Source organism: Mobula birostris, chromosome 22 (assembly GCF_030028105.1).
Source record: "Mobula birostris isolate sMobBir1 chromosome 22, sMobBir1.hap1, whole genome shotgun sequence".
NCBI classification, from domain to species: Eukaryota; Metazoa; Chordata; class Chondrichthyes; order Myliobatiformes; family Myliobatidae; genus Mobula; species Mobula birostris.
This window is the reverse complement of record NC_092391.1, coordinates 25,670,656-25,696,073: the sequence shown is the minus strand read 5'-3', so window position 1 is coordinate 25,696,073 and position 25,418 is coordinate 25,670,656. Positions and strand designations below refer to the sequence as shown.

The 25,418-nt window shown below is 42.9% G+C and overlaps 2 protein-coding genes across 4 annotated transcripts in view; one reads left to right on the top strand and one right to left on the bottom strand.

Annotated features, from left to right (window-relative positions):
- ptpa (protein phosphatase 2 phosphatase activator) overlaps positions 1 to 15,315 on the bottom strand; it is a 56,015-nt gene extending 40,700 nt beyond the window's left edge. Inside the window, exons 1-2 of the mRNA XM_072240401.1 lie at positions 15,238 to 15,315; positions 1,033 to 1,142 (exon numbers count right to left, since the gene is read on the bottom strand). Coding sequence (XP_072096502.1) covers positions 1,033 to 1,142; positions 15,238 to 15,259 — 132 coding nt within the window. The 5' untranslated portion in view covers positions 15,260 to 15,315. The remainder of the gene's footprint in view (positions 1 to 1,032; positions 1,143 to 15,237) is intronic.
- A 372-nt stretch (positions 15,316 to 15,687) lies between these two features.
- The window catches only part of crata (carnitine O-acetyltransferase a), a 44,500-nt gene continuing 34,769 nt past the window's right edge, over positions 15,688 to 25,418 (top strand). For all 3 annotated transcript variants that reach the window (XM_072240395.1, XM_072240397.1, XM_072240396.1), the window contains exon 1: positions 15,688 to 15,889. In XM_072240395.1, the coding sequence (XP_072096496.1) occupies positions 15,863 to 15,889 (27 nt within the window). In that variant the 5' untranslated portion in view covers positions 15,688 to 15,862. The remainder of the gene's footprint in view (positions 15,890 to 25,418) is intronic.

Below are 25,418 nucleotides of genomic sequence, written 5' to 3'. Positions count from 1 at the left end.
AAAGACACCAAACATATGAAACTGTGCTCTCCTCTCAGAGTCACTTCCAGATTTAGAAGAAGTGACATCCATGTTGAGTGCATCTCCACCTTCATTAGATCAAGGGCTGAGATCTCCCGGTCTAACAGTGGTCACATCGTTAACGTTAGAAGTAAACATTTCAGGAGTGTGATCATTAAGCACTTCATAACACAAAGGGGGCCTGGAATTTGGAAAATTCAAAGAAAAAGTTTGGATAAAAAGATCTTTTAAAAACTAAGATTGCTAGGCTTTGTGGATGAGAGGATTAAAGGTTGCAGAACCAAGATGAGTTTTTAAAAAATAATGTATGTAATCAGTCACGATCTAACTGACTGGTCACTGCTGTACGTTGCAGCAACTATGGGGAGATAGGAAATCTCTGTTAAAAACAACACTCTTCACATCCTCGACACAGAAGACATGTATGCCTGCATACAGGGTCATGACTGAACTAACAGATGACCTGAAGGAGTGTACTGTACAACAGGAAACACCTTTCATTTTTGATATACCACTCTATAAGTTGCAAGTAAATGAATGTGAAATGATTCCACATACCATCATAAAATGATACAGCCCAAAAAGTCACCCTTACTTCTATCATGCCTGCAATGGCTCTATAAGAGTTAGCCAAACAGTTATCCCTAATCCCTAGGACCATAAGACCATCCGTCAAGGTCTTGTAGTCTAATCTGCTTCTTCCCAACAGACTTACAACCTTTTATCAAAGTATTTATACAAAATCCTTTTGAAAGCTAATTAAGTTGAGTCTATTTCAGCCTCTGTTTAATCGATGTGCTCCAGATCACAAACAATATCAAAAGCCTTCACAATGTTGAGCACAATTATACACGCTGCTCTTAACATATTCTATTCCAAGGAGCTTCAGTGAGAAGGGAGAAGGTTCAATTATTTTGAACTGCAATTAATCTGAAGCTCAACTCTAATAGCAAGATCTGATCAAACAAGCTACTCACAATAGACTGCGGCAAACCCTACCCAAGCCAGTACCTGAGAACGCTTCCACTTGCCCATGTCTGGGAACATGTTGATCTCTTTCTTTGGTACAATGAAGGTGTGATTGGTGAATGAGATCCGCATCTCTTCTTCAGGAGATGAGCCTGCGTACATACACACAACAGCCTTTATAAAAACCCTGCTTTTATATAGCACTTTTTACAACTATGGATGTCCTAAGTCAGTGTGTAGCCATACTAATGATACACGTACAAGGATGTATGATTGAGTGAGAAATGATCATTCACCGGAAAATGCCTGACCCTTTCTCTTTTCATTTCTGTTCACTTGACAGAGTTCCATGGAATCTCAAAAGAGTAACCTTCCACCAATGAAAAGACAGTCCTGACACTGCAGTGCTTTCTCACGCCTGCACTGCGAGTGTCAATTTGGATTATGCGATCCAGCCACTGAATGGGACTCAAGGTCAACGTTTCTTTTCAGGGGAAGAGTCAAACTGCCTGAGGAACTTCGTGGCTCAAGCAGCATCTGTGGAGGCAAAACGAAAGTTGGCATCTTGGGGATCAAGGCATGATGGGTAAAAAGTGTGTATTAAGTGTGAAAGTTAGGATGGGGAACAGTTTCTTCCCTCAGGCCATTAGCTTCTGAACTCCCTGCCACATGACATTCAAAGTGTCACTGGTTAATCTGTTCTGTACCTTACATTTAATTTATGCACTTTAGTTTATTTATGTGCAATCCATCTGTAGATTTCATCCTTACTTTCACAAGTTATTCTGTATTTTATGAATACTGTACTACAGTGCTTTACACCCCGGCTCGGAGAAACGTCTCGTTTGATGGTATATATGTATATAGTTAAATTACAATAAATTTGACTTGATTCACTCTGGTCAAGGCAAGCAGTTTTTTTTAAATAAGAGTTTAGCATAGTCTGAAATATGTGAGTGGAGGTGTTACTTAGAGTGCAAGGAAACAAGGAGTGCTCCCCACGAGAGGACTGATGGTAATTTGTTTGACCGTGTGTGCTGCAGCAGCTACGGTAACAGAGACAACTGGTCTTTCATTAAAATGTAATAGCACCATCCCATTCAGTGCTTTCACACAACACAGGCAGCTTCTACAGAACAATACAGATGATGGATTAGGTACCTGCAACAAGACACCAACAAGAGGAAGGGACAAGTAGAACTAATTGGATAGCTCTTTCAAGTGCATAATGGCCAAGTGGGCCACTTCACTGACAGAAAAATAAATTCTTTACTCAGGACACAAAGACGGATTGCTACAGCCCGGGATCCATTGCACCAAGCCTGCAGAGAATGTCTGCATCCTGTATGGGAAGGATCTGTGGCAAACCTAGCTCAAATTTGAGGTAATCAATTTGAGTTTATAGATATGCAAGCCGATTTCTTTCATCAGATAGTCACAGAAAGCAACAGTATAGAAATAAGGCCTTCAGCCCATCTAGTTCATGCCAAACTGTTATTCTGCTTAGTCCCATCGACCTGCACCTGGATCAAAGACCTTCATATCCACCCCATCCACATTCTTAGCTAAATTCCTCTTAAATGTTGTTGAACCCGCATTTGCTACCTCCGCTGGCAGCTTGATCCACACTCACACCACCTGGAGAGAAGTTTCACCTCAGTTCTCCCTTAAATATTTCATCTTTCACCCTTAATCGATGACCACTAGTTCCAGTCTCACACAACCTTGGTGGAAAAAGTGCCTGTTTGCATGAACCAGAAGTGGAGAGAGTGAGCAGTTTCAAGTTCCTGAGTGTCAAGATATCTGAGAACCTAACCAGGTCCCAACATATCGATGCAGTTATAAAGGAGGCAAGACAGCAGCTATCCTTCAATAGGAGTTTGAAGAGATTTGGTATGTCAACAAATATACTCAAAAACTTCTATAGATGTACCATGGAGAGCATTCTGACTGGCTGCATCACTGTCTGGTATGGAGGGGCTACTGCACAGGACCGAAAGAAGCTGCAGAGGGTTGTAAATTTAATCAACTCCATCTTGGGTACCAGCCTACAAAGTACCCAGGACATCTTTAGGGAGCAGTGTCTCAGAAAAGCAGCGTCCATTATTAAGGACCTCCAGCACCAAGGGCATGCCCTCTTCTCATTGTCACCATCAGGTAGGAGGTACAGAAGCCGAAGGCACACACTCAGTGATTCAGGAACAGCTTCTTCCCCTCTGCCATCCGATACCTAAGTGGACGTTGAAGCTTTCGACACGACCTCACTTTTTAAAATACATAGTATGTCTGTTTTTTGCATGATTTTTAATCTATTCAATACACATATACTGTAATTGATTTACTTATTTATTATTACTTTGTTTTTTTTCCTTCTATATTATGTATTAAACTGCTGCTGCTAAGTTAACAAATTTCTTGTCACATGTTGGTGATAATAAACCTGATTCTGACCGTATCTGTAACCCTCATAACTTTGAACCAAATCTCCCCTCATTCTCCTCTGTCTTTCCCTATAACCCAGCTCCTCAAGTCCCAAGAATATCCTTGTAAATTTCTTCTGTAGTCTTTCAACTGTATTGATATACAGGCTGAGCACTGCTTGTCTGAAACACCTGGGGCTGGAAGTGTTTCGGATTTTGGAATATATAATGAGATTGCTTGGGATCGCCATCATTTCCGACTCTGAACTTATGTGCTACCATATTTATGTAAGCAGTCCTTGTCTTACACTTGTACTTAACAGTAAAAACCGTTACATACCATTATTATAATGAATATATGTGTGCGGAGTAACAAAAGCAACAAAGCAGCACCAGGAGAAAACCTGAATCAGCTGTTGAACAACAACAAACAATGGCCGACTTTCAGTCTCCACCTACGATGCCATGTTTTGATTAAAAGGTTACAGTACACTGTATTTATATTTTACTTTTTTCAGGTTTTACATAAGGTATAAAAATAATCAGCATTGTAGAATTGTTCTGGTGTTAGATTTTCATCAGTGATGATCTTCACAAACTTAATGTTTTGTGATCAGCGGATGCTTTATATTTAAAATTTTTTTAAATCTTTATTAAAATTTAATGCCATGCTTTTTACATTTCTGCAACAAGTCTGCTAAGTATTCACAAATACTTCCAATTTTTAGTTTGTTATGATACATTTTTGTTTATTTCATGATCGGTATACCGGTAAGCAGCATATGTTCACTCCGACACTGACAAGACTCACTCTTTCAATACACAATCGAGATCTTCATTTTCGATTTTATGCAGTGTTTTTCTATTTTTTATTAACTTTTGTTTATTGCATATGTGAGGTCACTTCACAGAACTGTCTGTGATGCACAGAGACTTGCACTTTCCCAGGGAACCTTCCCAGGCATTGAGGAATTTTCCATTTGTGATGATGTCAGTGCGCAGAAGAAGAAGAGAGGGAAAAAAATTGGATTTTGGAGGTTTCCAGATAAGGGATACGTAACCTGTATTTCCTGTAGACAGGTGACCAGAACTACGCACAATACTCCAAAATAGGCCTCACCAACGTCTTATACAACTTCAACAAAACATCCCAAGTGCTGTACTCAAATATTTTAATTTATGAAGGTCCCCATCTACCTGTGATGGGACTTTCAAGGAAGTGCGGATCTATAATTCCCAGATTCCTTTGTTCTACCACACTCCTTAGTGCTCTACTGCTCACTGCATCAATATTTCTTTCAAAGAATCATATAGCACAGAAGGGAAAAAAATACAACCCAACAAAACAGTTATTCCCTCCTTCCTTCTCTTCCACAGTCCTGTAAGATTTTCCCTTCCAAATCTCTTTCAGTATAGTTACCACTGAATCTATTTCCACCAATTGTTTGAGCAGTGTACTCAAATCATAAAATGTAAAAAATTGTGATAATGTCCCTGATTATTCTTATTAAATAGATGCCTTTTTCCTGGTTACTTGTGCAGTGAAAACACAACCTTCATTTACCCTTTCAAAGCCCTTTCATAACTTTGAAATACATTTCCATATCCAACATTGTGGGAATCAGTGGATGAAAATTTTAAACAGAATGTGAAATATGTAAAGTATGCTTAGGGCAAATAGGTACCCTTGCATCTTGGTTCCCAAAATTTTCCAGCCCTGGAGCTTTCCCACCATGCCAGGGCCAGTTATAGACTAGTCAATAAAAATTAAACACTAAGTCAATTCATTATCACACAAATACGGGATGGTAAAAGACAAACAAATATATACCAGCATATATTGCATTATACTATGGAGTATATACCAACAAACAGTCGATGCTTCATTAGGACTCAAAAGGAACAGGGAAAAAGCCTGAATAATTCTGACTTATTCTTATTCTGGCTTCCCCGCCTTCCTTTCCAGTCCCAGTGAAAAGTCTCAGCCCAAAGCGTCGACTGTTCATTCCTTTCCAGAGATGCTGCTTGGCCTGTGAGCTCCTCCAGCATTTTGTGTGTGTGTTGCTCTGGATTTTCAGCATCTGCAGAATCTGTGTTCATATACAAGTATTTAAAATCTCTGATTTTATACAAAATTCTCACCAACCTCATACACAAGATACACAACCACATCCACCCAACAGTTCAGGCATCCTGAAAATCAAAAATCTGCAAGGTTAAAAATCTGAAATAAAAAGAGAAGGTGCTGGAAACACTCAACAGGCAACATTTGTCAAAAGACAGCTTCTCAAAAGGAGGATAGGATTCGCACTGTTCCATGAAAGGGCTGACAGTCCATTGCTTCACAAATATCAGCTACAAAACCATGAGTAACACCTCTGGAGCAATGGCCAACATAGTTTGTGTGTATCCTCTGGTAACCCATGTTGAATTTTCACAGGAGATACGCTCTCCTTAAAGAAAACCAAAAGCTAACAAATGCCTACACACTTGTCAAAAAATCCCTCAGTCCTTAATGGAACACACAACAGGCTCTGCATATTAATGACAACACCATCTCTCCATGGTAACATACGCAAAATGCTGGAGGAACTCAGCAGGTCAGGAAATGAATAAACAGCCGAAGTTTCTAGCCAAGGCTTTTCATCAGGACTGGAAAAGAAGAGGGAAGAAGCCAGAGGAAGGGTGGGGGAAAGAGAGAAGGGGAAGGAATACAAGCTAGAAGGTAACACACATAAAATGTATGAAGTAAGAAGCTGGGAGGTGATAGGTGGAAAAGGTTTTTGTCCACAAAGAGGTTAAATGAGTGGACAAAAATTTGGTAGATGGAGTACAATGTAAGATTACCTTCCTTGGCAGGAAAAGCAAAGCAGATTTTTTGGTTGGTGAGAATACAGAAGACTCCCATCTGGATGCTCTTGTACATGAGCTGCAGCAAGCCAGCAAACTGGCAAAAAAAGAAGTCAAGCTTTGTTGCAGGGGAATGGAGTAAAGTAGGGAAGCTTGGCTACAACTGCACAGGCCACATCTGCAGTGCTGAAGGAGGAACATATTAGAAGTTTTCAATGGTTCATTGGGTGGATCCCGGAAATGACACTGTCATCCAAAGAGGAAAGATTGTTGGGTCTATCCTCAATAGAATTTGGAAGAAGGAGAGACAACCCTGTAACTGTTGAGTGGACATTTCTCTTCGTATCTAGAAATAAGTTACAGTCTCTGCGTAAGGGTGTATCCCATTTAAAAAGGAAATATTGAGGAATTTCTTCCCTTGGGGAGTGTTCAGTCTCTGTCAGCCCTGTCCCAGAGGGCAGTGACAGCTGAGTCACTGAGTACATACAGTATGTGGCTAGAGTCACACACATAAACCACCAGAGAAACTCGGCTGGGTGCGGCCGCGTCGACGGAGGAAAATTAACATCCACGTTTCAGGCCGAGGTCTGGAAGAAAGAGCAGAAGCCAGTGGGGGAGGAGGAGCAGCACGAGCACGAGCTGGCGGGTGATATGTGATGGGGATTGGGGTGAGAGGTAGGAAGGTGGGTGACAGGGAACGAACGAGAATGATGAGAGTAGCTGGGGGAGGGGGAGAGAATAACAGACGGAAGAGGCAAATGGTTGAGAAAGAAGGAATCTGAAGGGAGAAGACAGTAGACCATGGAATAAAGAAAAGGAGGTGGGGAACAGAGGAAGGTGAAGGTGATCAACAGGTCTTGTGAGGGCAGGAGACAAGAAAGAGAAGGGGCACAGGACCAGAGGGATAAGGAAAGTGAGGTGGGGGAGGAGGTAAGAAAACCAATACTAGTGAATAGTAGAAGTTAGAGAAATCAATGTTGATGCTGCCAGGTTGGAGACCACCAAGACAGAATATGAGATGTTGCTTCTCTAATCTATGTCTAGCCTCAAATGTGGCTGGAAAGGTGGCCATGGACAGATATGTTTGGTCACTTGTCCTAATATTTACAGACATCCCACCTCTCCCGTAAGTTCTGGGAGTCTCCCACATATTGATAGTGGTTCCCCGATGCCCACAAATTATATACAATATCCTGGAAATCGATGAGAGGGGGAGAGAGGAAGGGGGAGGGGGGGAGGGGGAATGAGAATGAGAATGAGAATGAATCAATCCTGCTTGGTCTCTCTTTGTGCTAAGTAGACCTATCGGTTTCCTCTGTGGGCGCACTTTACAGTCGACCTCTCTCTCTCTCTTTCATTGTCCATCAGTTCAGTTTAGTGTCCTGCAGCGCCATGGCAGAGTGTTTTAAAAAAAGAAAATATAAAACGTACTTCACCCCAGACTACACTAAAGTGTACTCCTGCCTAATAGGGGTCAAAAATAATGACCGTGTTGCTCACTGCACTGTTTGCAACAGTGACTTTTCTATTGCCAATGGTGGGTTAAATGACTGTAAAAGACATGTTGGGGTGAGTCCTGGATTATGTCTCAACTAACCTTGAAGGACTGGTGCCAAACTACAAAAGTTTGCCAGTTGATGGGGAAGCTGTCCAAAGTAAAATCTGAGAGCACAGGGCAATTGAGATTCAAAGAGCTCTGCCAGTTGACGAAGCGGCTTTTGGTGCTGCCAAATTCTAATTGTGATGTAGAAACAACATTCAGCATGGTGTGTCACATTAAGACAGAATTCAGAAGTCAGCTGTCTCACAAAACACTTGTGAATCTGATGTCTTGCAAAATTAACAAATTCATTGACACAGACGGCTATGAGGGTTAGACTTCCGGTTGAGACCTCCCTGAAATGAGTTTTTGCAGGGTGGGATGTCTGTATTTATTTCTGGCCATTTTCTGTGGGAATGAGGAATGGAATTAAAATAGCAGGCCATCGGGAGATCCTGGTTGTTACGGTGCCAGGACACTCTCTCACATTCATGGCTGGGATAGATTTGCAAATGATAAGTCAGCCATTGATTATGGGGAAAGGCAGAAATTTAGAGTTGAGGGCAAAACCGGGTTAGCTGCAATATTACGGAATGTTGGAGCAGTCTAAAGGGTCATATGGCCTACTGTTACTTCTATTTATGTTCTTATCGAATTGTTAAATGAAATTTGACATGGGCAAGAAAATAAATATTAGGACGTGACCAAATATTGTAAGGAACATTTTTTTTAAAAAGAAGGATGAAAGGGAATGAAGAAGTTATAGGTAGAACTCCAGGGCTCTGGAACGAACCTAATTAAGCAGTGGTTGCCAATGGGACAACATGGCCAGCTATGGGGAAAAGGAGTAAGATTAAATCTATGACAGCTAATAGTAGAGTAATGGGCTGAATGGTCTCCTATGTTGCAATAATTCTATAATTCAATTAAGAAATACTCAAGCCACAAGACAAAAAATGTAGATTCCTTGGACAGTTTTGTACTGAAGGAGATTACAGACACAGAATGGACAAAACCATGGAGGGATTTGAAAACAAGGAACAATATTTTTAAAATAGAGGCTTTGTCAGACTGAGAGCCATGAAATGGCAGTGAAATGAAGTGAATAGGACTTGGTATTATAAAACTATATGGAATATTGATTGGAGCTCCAGTTCCAGTTCAACTAATACTGCAGGATAGAGAGAAACAAGTCCTTGCTGGTGAAAGGCAAGATGAGGCATAAAGCTAAGAAATACAATTTTGGGCAAGAAATGATCCGTACAGAAATAAGAATCATTCACGAGGCAAAGAGAAGCAGCATGTCAATTTAAACAGAAGTATGAACTATGAGAAGCCTATCATGTCCATGTTTTCTTGCATTTTGTACTGTTAGGTTTCACAGTTTACACACTGCATTCTGCCAGTCTTCTCCTAGTGTGGTGCTTGCTTTTCTGGCCTCTGCTACATTAGAGGTTATTTTAAAAACAATTATTTTACTCTTTTACAGTAGTACCAGCTTTCAGGCCAGAAAGATCCCAAGCTTGCCAACATATCTGGTCCCAGACAACACAACTGCAGCATGCTATTATCACCTGAGGCTCAAAAGGAAAAGAAGCCTTGCCCCTCTCCTGGTCCTGCTAGAGAGGAAGATGCCCATGGTGTCAGGAAATGAGTGCACCAGGCCTCACTGCAATAGCTTCCACACATCAATACCAATAGAAAGTAACCATTTCATATTGCCCAAAGATTTCTACCCTATTGTGCCAATGTTTTAAGGAGTTGAAGGTGTAAATAAGCTTTTTTAAAAATAGTAACTTTAATCCTGTTGATTTTTGCCTAGATGCTTTCAATAAAGTGATTTTTTTCTCCAAATGTTCTTTGTACTTTTTAAAACTAATATACATTTGACATCATGGCAAGGCTTCATCTAGCACCTATCTCTAATGACCCTTGAGAAAGTGGTGCCTAACTACCATGATTTAGACAATGGAACAAAAGAAATAAATTTGCCCCACAAGGTGGGGCGTAACTTGGCAGGAACTCACAAGTGAGGCAAGCAAATGTATCTATTCCCTTGTCCATCTAGCTGGTGGAGGAAGGGGATTTAGGAAATGCCAAGTTGGAGGTCATAGGTTTCAGAATGCTGTCAAAGAAGCCTCGTCAAGTATGCACTGCAGACCTAGAGCACTAATGATGGGGGTGGTGATGTCTACGGTCATGAAGGAAGTGCTAATAAGTGGGCCAAACTTGTTGACTGCTGTCAGAGCTGGATTCCGTGACCAGTGGTCGAGTTCTATCATACACCTGACAAGACCTTGTAGCAAACGGAAAGGCTTTGAGTGGTGAAATGTGAAGAGTGGTTCATTCCTTTCAGGATGCATCACCAGCAAGTGCAACATTCATTGTTCCTCGCTAAGTAAGTGCTCAGGAAAAGGTAGTAATGAGCCACCCTCTTCAAAACGGCACTGTATCTGGTGAAGAACTCCCATTCTGGGACCTTAAGGTTGTTATAGGTGGGGGTGGCAACGGGGATAAGTTCCCACTACTTACTAAATGCTCCCAAAAGCATGCAGCTCCAATAGCCTCTGACAACCAAGTTCAGTTCCTGGCCTACACATGTCCCTCCTAAACCGGCCGAACCACCTTTACCAATAGAAGGGGCGAAGGTGACTTACTGGCACCTTAAAACCATTGGTTTCAGGCAGATGGAACTTGTCAGCTGTGGTTGGCAGCTCATCTAGGAGAAGAAAACTCTGATCTCAAAGCTCTACTGCCTTGCAGCTATATCCACTCATGGGGAAGGCCTTGGGAGTAACCAAGAGAAAAATCCATAACTGGAGCCCCTAAGCCAAAGGGTGGTGAATTTGTGGAATTTGTTGCCACAGGCAGCTGTGGAGGCCAGGTTGTTGGGTGTAGTTAAGGCAGAGATTGATAGGTTCTTGATTGGACATGGTATCAAAGGTTACAGGGAGAAGGCTGGGAACTGGGGTTGGAGAGAAGATAGAAAAAAAGGGTCAGCCATGATTGAATGGTGGAGCAGACGCGATGGGCCAGATGGCCTAATTCTGCTCCTATGTCTTATGGTCTAAGGCAGTCCTACATTGAGTTCAGTGCTGACTGGCAATTCCTGCAATGCTCCTGGTGCCAAACTGTATCAGTCTTTGCCATTCCTTGAGGTTCATCAGATGCGTGGAGAGGAGGAGCTTGCTACAAGGGCAACAGCTTGCTTTCAACATTGTACAGTTCTGACTTGCATATTTAGATAGCTAGGATGCAGCATCCATGGTTGACCCTGACCAATGGAGGCCTCCGACTCCCATTCTGCTGCTTTGTGGGAGCTCCAGGACTTTGAGTCAGTGATGAGTGAGAATACTGTTCAAATTGGTGAGGAACCTGACAGTGATAACGTGCACGGAGGGGGGAAAACAGCTGCTACATTGCAGTTGACCACGGAGATACAATGTAAACAAGATTATCTAGTCAGTGGGTGAATGGGAACAGTCAGAAGGTGAGAACGTGAACAAAAGACTGTACGAGGTTGAAATGCCCAGCAGGTCAGGCAGAGCAGGACTTGTAATTCCCAGAGCAAACACGAGGGTGGAATACAACAATACTGAGCCAATATCGCATCTGATGACCAAGAAAACAAGTTACTCAACGTTGCAGAATTCAAGAGAGGTCCAGATGTCAGCATCTTGCCCAAAAGATTGAGGTGCTGTTCCTCATTGTTATAGGGCCAGAGGCCACAGACTGATAGGTCAGAGTGACAGTGACATGAAGAATCAGAGTGGCAAGCAAAGGAAAGCTCAGCATCACCCGAAGTGCAACTGGTTTCTCCAAAGTAGAGGATACCACATTGTGAACACCCAAAGCATTACACTTGATTAGAAGGTGGACCCTGCCTGGCACTTTTGTGGCTTAAATGTTACTTGCTACTTGCCAGGGCATTGCAGTGACGGATGGTGTACTTGCTAAGGAGTTGCAAACGGATCATTGTGCAATCGTCATCACTCTGCTTACAACTGAAAGGTTATGGACGATGCAGCATGAAATATTTTGAGCCTCGGACACTGAGAACATGGGCTGGAATAATTGACCTCTAACAACCACAGCATTCTTCGCATAGACACCTAGTCTCTAACCTTGTTATCCCTCCTGAAGAGTATTGAAGATAGGCTCATCTTGCACAACCAAAGTCTTGTAGTTTTAAATTTGTTTATTATCCTTCAACCTACCTGAGTTTACTTAAACAATTAATTGAATACCAAGTACTTTAGTAAAGAATGCACAAGGGGGAATATTAGAGTGGGTGCAGAGATTTTCCAGGGTGCTGTCTGGACCAGAGGGCACGTGTTATGAGGATAGGTTGAGTGAGCTAGGGCTTTCCTCTTTGGAGCAGAGGAGGATGAGCAGTGACTTGAGAGAGGTGTACAGGATGACAAGAGGCATAGATCGAGTGACTAGCCAGAGGCTTTTTCCCAGGGTCGCAAAGGCTAATACAAGAGGGCATAATTTTAAGGCGACTGGAGAAAAGTATTGGGGGGGGGGGAATGTCAGAGGTAATTTTTTTTTGCACATAAGGTAGAGGGTGCATGGAAAGGTAGAACAGGCAAATACATTAGGGGCTCTTACATAAGCACATGGATGATACGAAAATGGACGGCTCAGTAGGTTGATCTTAGATTAGGTTAAAAGATTGGCACCACATCGTGGGCCAAAGGGCCTGTACTGTGCTATAATGTTCGATGTTTTATGCTCTGTTATTAAGATAGAATACAAGATCATTGTTGGTACCTATTTGCTCTGTTTTGAGACTGGTAGCCCTCAGAAGAAAAGGGGAAAAAACCTGGGAGGAAAAATTTTGTTACTTGCCCATACAAAATGTTACTTGTTCCTCTGCCACAGAAGCTGATGAAAGACTTCGGTTGTGCAAGATGAGCCTATCTTCAAAACCAGGCAGACATAACGTAAATACTTATTAGCCAATACTAAGCTAGAATATAGCAGATACTGTAACGGGGTAAGAAAGAATATTTCAAGATATACAGGCCGATTTGCCATCCTTTCCTGCAGCATACTAACGCCATAATATTCACACACAAATTGATCTGCCTGCAGCTTGTTCTAAAAATGCAGCAATATGTGCAATCTGCACAGCTCCAATCAAAGCAAGGATGTCCTAGTCATAAGCTCTGCCACTATGCACGTACGGAAACACTAGAGAACCATTTAGTGTCAGGATGTCAAATAACGTTCCCCAAAACGAGACGACAGCGAAGGGCTAGAAATTAAACTACTGCTTAAATCACTACCCTGTGGAAAGAGTGGAAAACTGAATAGGACTTGTGCAGGAGAGAGAAGAAGAATATTTATGAGGGCTTTTCCACAATGTATATTATTTCTAATAGCCTGGGAAAAAGAAAATCACATGCCCCCTGGACAGAGAGAAATGACAGCCATACAGGACTTTTCACGGAGCACTTTTACAGCTCACAATGAATTTTTGAAGAGCAGTGAATAATTTAATGTAGGAATTGCAGCAGCCAATCTCACACAACAAAGTCCCACATAAAACAAAATCATTAAAAAAAAACAAATAATGAGGAACATTTGTCCGCTCTTGGACTGTATTCCTTGGATTTAGAAGAATGAGGGGGAACCTCATAGAAATAGTTCGAATGTTGAAAGGCATGGACAGAATGGATGTGGTAAAATTGTTTCCCATGGTGGGGGAGTCTAGTACGAGAGGGCATGACTTAAGGATTGAAGGGCGCCCATTCAGAACAGAGATGTGAAGAAATTTTTTTAGCCAAACGGTGGTGAGTCTATGGAATTTGTTGCCACGGGCGGCAGTGGAGGCCAAGTCATTGGGTGTATTTAAGGCAGAGATTGATAGGTATCTGAGTAGCCAGGGCATCAAAGGTTATAGTGAGAAGGCGGAGGAGTGGAACTAAATGGGAAAATGGACTAGCTCATGATAAAGTGGTGGAGCAGACTTGATGGGCCAAATGGCCGACTTCTGCTCCTTTGTCTTATGGTCTAATCCTCACATCACTGCTGAGCTGAACCCAAAACAGAATTTACACCTTTCCATCCCTGTCCTTACTGCTTACAACTAAATTATTTTTTCTTCCCCACCCCCACTGTCCCAGATGAAAGGTCTTCAACCAGAAACATTGACCGTTTATACCTTTTCACAGATACTACCTGAACTGCTGAATGTGCCCAACATTTCTGGTTTTGTTTTAAGATTTTCTACATCTGCAGCTTTTCATTTCTTTCATTTACTGTCTTGCAATGAAATCAGAATTGGAGAAATGCAAAAGGCAGGACATCTAGGAGAGCTCCCTTCTGCAAGGAATATCTTAAACTCCCACACTAACCAAGATATCAAAGTAGGTCTTAATTTAACAGCTTATCTGAAATACATGACTTCTGTAACACAGAACTCCTTCGCTGCTGCACAAAAATGATGGCACCGATTATGAGAATTAAGACCCTGGAATAGGTCCCATGTCATCCTGGCTGAGTTAATGATCAAGATGCATTAGTTTAAATCCCACCATCTCAAATGGAAACTTAGATTTTAGTAGTCAAGCAAATCTGCAGCATTTAAAAAATAATGCTGATTCAATAATAATAAACACTGAAGACTAGTCTGTCACATAAACTCATCTGGCTCAGGGAAGGAATCCTGCCATTCTCATCCTGTCTAGTTTCTGTGTTACAGACCCAAATCTCAGGTGAGTGATACTTGTTATAAAAGCTTACTTTACAGCTCAATGTTTACTGTGGACTTGGTAACATCTCCATTTTACAAATTACAAAAGAGTGAACTTAACAACTGAATACATATTCTGCCTTCGTAAATTGATCGACTTTTTACATTAGACCTTTCCGTTAGTGAAAGTACTATGCTGCCATTACTAGCACCAGGAAAACAAAAGGCACACGTTTAAAATGGGAATATTAGGTACGTTTAATATGCACGTCCTTTTTCAATTATTTCCTACTCTATGACACCCCTCCCCCATTTCACCTTTAGTCAGTACTTCAATTGTCCGCGTCCAAAGGCATTTAAGAGATACAGAACCAAATACATAAAACAGATAAGCCACGATATCAATGAATGACGGACTATGTTTGTAGTCTGAAAAAGCTTCATTAGTATCTGTTCATTCATAGACCTGGTCGGAACTTTTACTAAGCGTCTGGGATTCATTAATTGCCAAGTTTTTTAAAAAAGATGAATTAGAAATTAATAAGTAATAATTCAATTACTCAAGCTCTTTGTATCACACCAGGGCCAGCTATGGTTAGATTGAAAGACATCAACATTACATGCATATAGACAAATACTTATCAGCACATGAGTCAGAAGTAAGAAGGGAGATTGGTCAGTGAAGCCCCTTCCAGAATAAACAAGGAAGACAGCACAATTGCCCAGATACTGACCTGACTCACTGGAACCTGCCATATTTACACCCCGCAAACTCCTTCACAACGCCCAACCCGGAAGTGCAACACAACTCCTCACCCACCCTTCGATCTTCGACCTTTCTCACCTTGTCACCTCGGCCTCCTGCAAAAAATATGCAGTTGTACACAACTTAGTTGCATTCAAGAGTGAGAGAAACACGAATAACATTCTAATATCGAAGTTTCTATCAGCGACAACTGTGGGAAGAATAAATAAGTTAAAAATCAAAATACTGACCTTCCATTATTGTGAGGGGCACGCTGTCCTTTTAACTAGTTTTTTTAAACCATTCTTTTAGCGCCATAAATAATTTTAAACGTTTTATAAGCTACATCCGTTCTCTCTTAACAAAAGTTGGCTAGTGTAAAAAAAATTAACATATTTTCTAGTTCGCAGGGCGCTTTTGCCCCGCACAAACATGGAGACCAAGAGTAACGTCCCATTGCGGATTGCTGATTGATGCGTTTGTGTCACAGATCTGCAGGGTGATAAGAGAATGATAACGCCACTCAGGGTGTTCACCCCGCCTTCTGATCTTATTTGGGTTGTAGTACTGAATGTTTTGAAGCTTAACTTTTGGTCCAGCGGTGGGAAGGGAAAATGTTGGGGATTTTAGGACGTGCTTTGGTAAGTTTGAACAATCATGTCGTATTTGTTTTGGTAACCATGTATTTGCACCTCAGTATTACGTTGTCATTTAATTGGGCTGCCCGGAACTTGAAGTCTCCGTGGAAATGAGTTGTGGTGGTCAGGGAATGGAGGTCATACTTTGTGTGAACTTGCTTATTTGACTGAGCCTGCCTAAAAGTAGGAGGGCCTGTCACATTGGATTCCCTGCTGGAATAATGTAATGCCTTTCATGGTGAAACAGTCCGTTAAAACTGTCTAGGTTCAACAAGAAGAATGAACGAGGTAGTAGGAGTGAATGTATTGGGGGGGTGGGGGAATAGCAATGATCATGAAATGATAATGACTGCATGTCATGGACATGCGTTTCTTTAGTGAGTTTGTTTGTTTTTTGTTAGGATCATCTCTCAATATTTCTCCCCCCATTCTGATTTCGTTTTTAGAGCTAAGGCATTGGGTTGGATGGACTTGTTTAGAAGCCGAGGCCCTTTCCTTTCTGGTTTATTTTCTCGTTCAGCAAAAAACCATATTTCTGTCCTCGGCTTCAGTTGATTAATTCCAATCTACACTTTGTCTTTGTGTGGACTTTGGACTAAAATAAGATAAAAGTAAACATTCCTTCAAATGTCTCTTGCCTCTCAGCCCCAATTTGGACGTGATTAAGTGTCTGGAGAGATATCCAGGTAAACGTTAATGCTGTGTGTGGGCAATTCAACTCCTTAAGCAGTCACTCAGGATTGAAATGACTTACTCTGGCTTTGTAGGTTCTGATGTGGCTAATGAAGCCAAATGGGAGTTCTGGTAGTGGAGACAGAAAGAGTCTGAGGAGATGGCTGGATAGCTTGACGTGTGTTGCATGCTTTCTGTTACTTGAACAGTGCCCCAAATGTATGACCTTGAGACTTCCAGCACCATCCTGAGTGTCCCTCTGCTTTGAGCGGTGGGTCAGATGTCCCCAGCAGACCGTGGGAATGTTGCACTGTGAGGGACTGTGAGCTCATGTTTCAGGCAGAACTTTGTGCTTTGAGCAGGTGGTGTGAGGGGTGTTGAAATTAAGATTCACATGTAAATTCTAAACCAAAGTCATCTAGTCTCTACTTCAGATTGACAAACCTCTAGAACAGGTCATGGGCTTATTGTCTCTGCTTTGTTGCCACTCAGCCAAAAAATGGTGTTGTGCCTAATAAATTTTATTTACATGCAAAAGTGCAATGCTGCATGTTGTCTGTACACTAAACTTGATTCAGTCACAAAGGTGGCACAGAACTGCCCTACCCCATGAAAGGTACTTAACATTTGGATACTTGCAATAAATATTTGCTTTTGAAAATGCAACCTCTGTTAGCCTGAAGGCAGAATTGTTTGGCTTATCAGCTGACTGAGTACAAGTAGAATTTTTGGAATGACATTCAGCTTCATGTGGTCTGCTATCAGCATCATCTTCAGGCTCTGAAATGCAGCGTGTGAATTGAAGGTTCTCCTCTTGATGGCATATCCTGAATTGGGAACCTAGTATATTTAAAAAAAAAATTGTCCCTAATGTGTCAATGAGTGTAGAATCTGGGGAGAGTTGATGGGAATATTGAGAGGACAAAGTGGATTAGGATAAGATTGATGTAAATGAGTGTGAGATGGTTTGTTTTGAAGAGCCTGTTTCCTTATAGCACTCTAGTTTTGTCAAACTCAAATACAGTGTACAGCAAGAGCCCACGGAGGTCTGATCCTGAAGTTTGAGCTCTAGCAGCCGGGCCAAGCTGGTATTTCTTCATTTCCATCTTTTGTTTGGTATAAGTACTTGGCTAATGAGGCAGCATCAGTGGAAAGCGAATCGGTTAAAGCTTTGGTTCAATGAGAACTGGAAATGCTTAAAAATGAACAGGGCCTTATGACACAGAGAAAATGGGATGAGTTGAGAGAACAAGGTGAACATCTGTGAAAGAATGAAGTCCAAAATGGACTGATTGATGGTGTTGATGTTGGTTGAGGAAGCGGGGGCGTGCTGAAGGCCACTCTCGTTTAGCAACAAGTCTTAATACCCTCTGTCACCCAGCACCAACATCATTTGTGTCATTTAGTCTCGCTTAGTCTCCATCCGATCCCAGACCTTCCCATAGTTGTCTTTCCCCTCCCCCTTCTCTGCAACTTTTAAAAACATGTCTGATTATCAACTGTTCCTGGTTCTAATGAAGAGTTATTGACCTAAAAATGAATGTGTGGCAAGGCACAGTTCAAGTGGCATCTATAAATTTGCCGACGACACAGTTATTGTTGACAGAATTTCAGATGGTGATGAGGTGGCGTACAGGAGTGAGAGAGGTCAGCCTGTTGAGTGGTATCACGACAACAACCTTGCACTCAGTGTCAGTAAGACGAAGCAATTGATTGTGGACTTCAGGAAGGGGAAGTTGAAGGAAAACCTTATTGAGGGATTGGAAGTGGAAAGGATGAGTAGTTTTAAGTTCCTGTGTGTCAACATCTCTGAGAATCTATCCTCAGCACAACATATTGATGCAATTGCAAAGAAGGCATGACAGCAGCTATTTGTCATTAGGAATTTGAGGAGACTGGGTATGTCTCCAAAGATACTCGTGAATTTCGACAAGTGTACCATGGAGAACATTCTAGTTGTTTGCATCACTGTCTGGTATGGGAGGGCCTCTGCACAGGATTGGAAAGAGCTGCAGAAAGTTGTAAACTTGATCTGCTCTGTTATGGGTACTAGCCTTCCCAGCATCCAGGGCACCTTCAAAAGGCCATGCCTCAAAAAGCCAGCATCAATCATTGAGGATCCCCATGGCCCAGCTCATGCACTCTCATTGCTACCATGAAGGAGGAGGTACAGGAGCCTGAAGGCACTCAACATTTCAGGAACAGCTTCTTCTCCTCCAGCATCAGATTTCTGAATGGACAATGGATCCATGAAAACTACCTCTTTTTTTTTCCCCACTCTTTTTGCAGTACTTATTTAATTTAATTTTTATATATAATTTACTTATTGTAATTTATACTTGTTATGTATTGCATTGTACTGCTGCCACAAAGCAATAAATTTCACGACATATGCCAGTGATATTAAACCTGATTCTGAACCACTAACTGTGCTTCACTTTCCACAACAGCTGTTTCTAGAACCTTCCAGTTTTTGCTCTTCAATTCATTTAGAATTGTAGAAACCCGAGTGCCTCAGAATAACTAGTAAAACGTGACTCCCTTTTAAACATTCATGTCAACATGTGTGACAAGTTTAATCGTCAACTTATTTCGTCTGCTTGCTCTTAACTTGTGGGACCGATATCCTTGATATTCGAACTATTCGGTTTACAGTTCAACAGTCGTTGTAAAATAATGACTGAACAATTCTGTCCAACACATAATTATGCCAACTTAGTTATAAAGGGTTTCTGGATTAAGATGGCGCCTCTGAAGATGTACAACAACTTACTGGTAAATCATGAGGCAAGAGATTCAACTAAAACGTTACTTATAACAATTTTTGAATAAAATTGTGGTGAACTATCTGCATAGACAGTGAGGAGGCAAACGGAGGTAAGGTTGGTTTGGAGGATGAGCTGTGCTAGGGCATTGCGAGGCGCAACATGTTCAAGCTGGGGTCGCGGATGGAGTTGGTATCGCTGTTGGAGATGGAGTGAGCGCTTTGGAGAGGAGTCAAGGGGGAAGGGTTTCAATGCCTGCCCACCTAATCTGGGTGCAAACGCTGAGTTGATTTGGTTAGATCGAGAACAGGCTGGGTGGCTCCAGTGTATCGGGGCTCCAGGATCCAGGTCCTAGAACGTGGTACTACTCTGTGCTCGGACAATTTAAATGTCAGTCCGGGTAGACTGGAACCCCAAATGTTGGGTACAGAGGCGAGGGTTGGGCTGATTTCACTTCTCTCCCACGAATGTTTATTCCTTACTCCATGGCGCCGAGGTTGTGAACTCATCCGGCTGCTGAGCACTTCTGCTCTGCTGGTGTGATGAACTGGGGACCAAGGCTTTGGGCCTGCTCCAGATGCTGCAGGAGTGGATCTGAGACTCAGTCCAGTTCAGTATGCTGTTGGCTTGCATCTATTGTTTGCATGATGCGTGCTTCTTTTTCTCTCTCTCTGCGCAGTGGTGTTTGGGTCTTTGTTTTACTGGGTTATTCAGGGCTCTTGCTCTGTGGCTGCCTGTAAGCAGACCATTTTCAAGGTGCATAATTTAAACATTCTTTGATAATGTGCTTTGAAAGGGCAGGCTGTTGTATTAATAGTAGTTTGAATATTTCAAACTACATTTAGCTCCTTGCATACTGGGGCATACACGAAAGGCAAGGGCAGCTAATTGTAGATAGACCATACCGACATTTCTCTTCAGCCAACCCCCCCCCCCACCCCCACCCCCACATTCGTTATCTGAGCAACAGCTGTGTTCTCATTTGTGACTATAGAGTTTGCTCTCACAAGCTGAAGATTGTGTTTAGTAGGTTGGCTTACCAGGTGCGAGAATAGATTTTTCCTTTGTATTTCAAGTCAAGCTGGCAGTCCTAACCCTACCATTGCTTCCATTGCTCTTCCACTGTCAGGGAAATTCATCCATTCATAATGTTTCTGATCACTGTTTGAAAATAATTTACTGGTTGGCGTTGGGAACGCTGATTGGCAAATGAGGACGGAAGAACAGACAAACTCAGTCTAAAAATGTTCAGGTTGATCTCTTCCTTCACTCCATTTGCCTAATTTGTTTCTAAATCATTACTACTCTTCCCAATCACATTATGGAATGCAGAATGAAACCCAGGGGATGTCTGGAAGTGCATATATGATGGAGAAAATTAAAATAAAATGGTTGAGGGGTTGATGTTATTAGTTTTATTAGTCAATCAAATCCCATAATTCTATGTCATCTAGTGCTTCTGTAAGGTAAATGTTGATTTTGTTTGAAAATTGCCCTGGTTGTGTTCAATTCACAAAAAAGGCAGGCCAAATTAATTAAAGTTAATTGTTATGAGCCTACTGTCCATCATCAGCCATGTGTCTAACAGGGCTGTCAGGTGGCAGTTACTTTCCAATAATTTGTTCACTACTTGCCCTTGAGTAACCCAAGCAGGGCAAATGCAGTCCACAAAAACCTTGGTCCTGTTAACCAAAAAGCAGCACAAATGCGATCCAGTTAGCAACTGCCCAATCAGCCTGTTCTCAATTGTCGTTGATGCAATGGAAGCTGTCATCAAGTTCACCAATAATCTGTTTACTGGTGCATAGTTTGGGCTTAATACTTGACCTCAGGTCTTGGTCCCAGCATGGTGCAAAGAGATGTATTGTGGGAATCCGGTGAGAGGGACTGCCCTTAACATCAAGGGGGCATGTGACCACTATGGCATTAACATGCACTGGTAAAATTGTAGACAATGGGTGTCAGGCTTCTATTGGTACATCCTCCATTGGTTGGAGTCATCCAATGTACAGAAGATGGGTTTAGTTGTCACAGGTTGGTCATACCAGCCTCATGACTTTGCTGCAAGAACTCCTCAGGGCACTTCCTAACTCAAACATCTCCAGCTGCTTCATCAATAAACTTCCTTTCATCATAAAGTCAGATGTGAGAATGTTGGTTGATGATTGCATAAATGTTAAGATCCATTTGTATCTCCTCAGTAAACAAAGCAGCTCATGCCTGCATGTAGCCAGACCTAGGAAACATTTAGGCATGTGCTCATAAGTGGCAAGTAACTTTTGCTCCACAATAGTGCCAGGCTTTGACCATCTCCAGTAAGAGAGACCCTAACCACCACCTATTGGCACTCAGTCCCTTTAGCATTGGCAAGTCCTTCCCATCAACATTGTGGAATATTTGGCCAACGTCATTGACCAAGTGTTCTGTGGGACCAGCCACATAAATAGAATGGCTTCAAGAGCAGATTGAAGGTTGCATATCATGCCCCAAGTGACTTGCCTCACGACATCCCAATGTTTTTCCACCATCAACAAATCAAGAGCATACTCAAAAAAACTCTCCACTTGCCAGGATGTGTGCAGTGCCAACTCCCAAGAAGCCTGACTCCATCAAGGGCTAAGCAGCCCTCTTGATAAGCATCCCGATATTGTCTTTCCACTGGCGGTGCCATCAATAAAATATATTGCATTTACCTTCTTAGGCTTCTCCAACCGTACCTCACAAACCTGCAATGTCTACAACCGAGAAGGACAAGGGTACAGGAACACCTCCACCTGAAGCTTCCCCTTCCATTAGCACACCATCCCAACTTGAAAATATAACACCAGCCATTCTTCATTGGTAGCTCTATCTCCAGAAATATCCAACCCAACCACACTGTGGGGCTACCTTCACCAGAAGGAGCCCAGCAGTGTAAGAATGTATTTCATCGCTATCATTTCAAGTATAATCAGGGGTGGGTAATACATATTGCTCTTGTCAATGAGTTTCAGACACTTGAATTTCAAAAAAAAAATCGTACTAAATACTTCACAAATGTGTAGGGAATATTGTCAACTATGTCTTAGTAGATAATATGGGTTCCTCTCTAGATGAGACATAAATTGTGACAGTGAAAGAGGGATCCCTCAACTGGTACAGTGGTAGTGTTGGGGGGGGGAGGGAGGGGTATAAGATTTCTGGTTAGCAAACCCATTGGGACATATATGCAAGCAACACACATCAAAGTTGCTGGTGAACGCAGCAGGCCAGGCAGCATCTCTAGGAAGAGGTGCAGTCGACGTTTCAGGCCGAGACCCTTCGTCAGGACTAACTGAAGGAAGAGTGAGTAAGGGATTTGAGAGGGGGAGGGGGATATCCAAAATGATAGGAGAAGACAGGAGGGGGAGGGATAGAGTCAAGAGCTGGGCAGGTGATGTTCATGCCATCAGGTTGGAGGCTACCCAGACAGAATATAAGGTGTTGTTCCTCCAACCTGAGTGTGGCTTCATCTTTACAGTAGAGGAGGCCGTGGATAGACATGTCAGAATGGGAATGGGATGTGGAATTAAAATGTGTGGCCACTGGGAGATCCTGCTTTCTCTGGCGGGCAGAGCGTAGATGTTCAGCAAAGCGGTCTCCCAGCCTGCGTCGGGTCTCGCCAATATATAAAAGGCCACATCGGGAGCACCGGACGCAGTATATCACCCCAGTCGACTCACAGGTGAAGTGTTGCCTCACCTGGAAGGACTGTTTGGGGCCCTGAATGGTGGTAAGGGAGGAAGTGTAAGGGCATGTGTAGCACTTGTTCCGCTTATACGGATAAGTGCCAGGAGGGAGATCAGTGGGGAGGGATGGGGGGGACGAATGGACAAGGGAGTTGTGTAGGGAGTGATTCCTGCGGAATGCAGAGGGAGGCGGGGGAGGGAAAGATGTGCTTTACGGAGAATAATATGTTGGACCTGGAGGCTGGTGGGATGGTAGGTGAGGACCAGGGGAACCCTATTCCTAGTGGGGTGGTGGGAGGATGGAGTGAGAGCAGATGTACGTGAAATGGGGGAGAACGCCATCCCCTTCTCGCAATTCCTCCATCTCCGCCGCATCTGCTCTCAGGATGAGGCTTTTCATTCTAGGACGAGGGAGATGTCTTCATTTTTTTAAAGAAAGGGGCTTCCCTTCCTCCACTATCAACTCTGCTCTTAAACGCATCTCCCCCATTTCATGTACATCTGCTCTCACTCCATCCTCCCGCCACCCCACTAGGAATAGGGTTCCCCTGGTCCTCACCTACCACCCCACCAGCCTCCGGGTCCAACATATTATTCTCCGTAACTTCCGCCACCTCCAACGGGATCCCACCACTAAGCACATCTTTCCCTCTTTCCCCCCCCCCCTGCATTCCGCAGGGATTGCTCCCTACACAACTCCCTTGTCCATTCGTGCCCCCCATCCCTCCCCACTGATCTCGCTCCTGGCACTTATCCGTGTAAGCAGAACAAGTGCTACACATGCCCTTACACTTCCTCCCTTACCACCATTCAGGGCCCCAAACAGTCCTTCCAGGTGAGGCAACACTTCACCTGTGAGTCGACTGGGGTGATATACTGCGTCCGGTGCTCCCGATGTGGCCTTTTATATATTGGCGAGACCCGACGCAGGCTGGGAGACCGCTTTGCTGAACATCTGCGCTCTGTCCGCCAGAGAAAGCAGGATCTCCCAGTGGCCACACATTTTAATTCCACATCCCATTCCCATTCTGACATGTCTATCCATGGCCTCCTCTACTGTAAAGATGAAGCCACACTCAGGTTGGAGGAACAACACCTTATATTCCGTCTGGGTAGCCTCCAACCTGATGGCATGAACATCGACTTCTCTAACTTCCGCTAATGCCCCACCTCCCCCTCGTACCCCATCTGTTACTTATTTTTATGCACACATTCTTTCTCTCACTCTCCTTTTTCTCCCTCTGTCCCTCTGAATATACCTCTTGCCCATCCTCTGGGTCCCCCCCCCTTGTCTTTCTTCCTGGACCTCCTGTCCCATGATCCTCTCGTATCCCCTTTTGCCAATCACCTGTCCAGCTCTTGGCTCCATCCCTCCCCCTCCTGTCTTCTCCTATCATTTTGGATCTCCCCCTCCCCCTCCAACTTTCAATTCCCTTACTCACTCTTACTTTAGTTAGTCCTGACGAAGGATCTCGGCCTGAAAGGTCGACTGCACCTCTTCCTACAGATGCTGCCTGGCCTGCTGCGTTCACCAGCAACTTTGATGTGTGTTGCTTGAATTTCCAGCATCTGCAGAATTCCTGTTGTTTGGGACATATATGCAAAATTGGTTGTGTGTTACCGAAAACAACTCAAAAGCACTTGATTGGCTCTAATGTGCAATATAAATTTTTTTAGGTCTTTAGGAGGAATCACTTGAACTGAGGGTTTAAAATGTACCAGTGAGAATCAGTTATGAGTTTGCCATATTTTTCTTCTCTCACAACTCAAAATTATCAAGAGAAGAATAGGAGACAAAAGGAAGTTTGTTTTCCTGATTTATTTATTTATTTATCTTACACACACACACACACACACACACACACACACACACACACACACACACACACACACACACACACACACACACACACACACACACACACACACACACACACCCCCGTTCCCCTCAGGCTTCCCCAGAGAAGGAAGGCTCCTAACAAGAGTTAACTTTATTCACCATATACATTTACATTTGTTAGGAATTTGCTGTGGTGCGTTGGTCAGGGCATGACATGCAGTAAAAGGCAAAGTTCAACCATTATAAAATATAAAGAATCTTATTTAAAAAAAATATAAAGTGGGGGCAGATCTGCAAGCTGGTGCCTCCTCCAGGTGCTGTGCTTCATGTGGACACTGTAGCATTCAGAATCTGTTCTAGTAGCTTCCTGCCTTAAAGTAGCTCACATCTGTACAGATGACACCCATGTGCCTGAATATTCTTTTTTTTCCCAGACAAGTTGAGGTCTTCTGCTTCCCTGAGTGGTTAGCAGGCAAAGGTTTTGATATTGTTCCAAAACCCCATCACTTGAGATCGATAGCAATGAGGTACAGGAGTAAACTCAATAT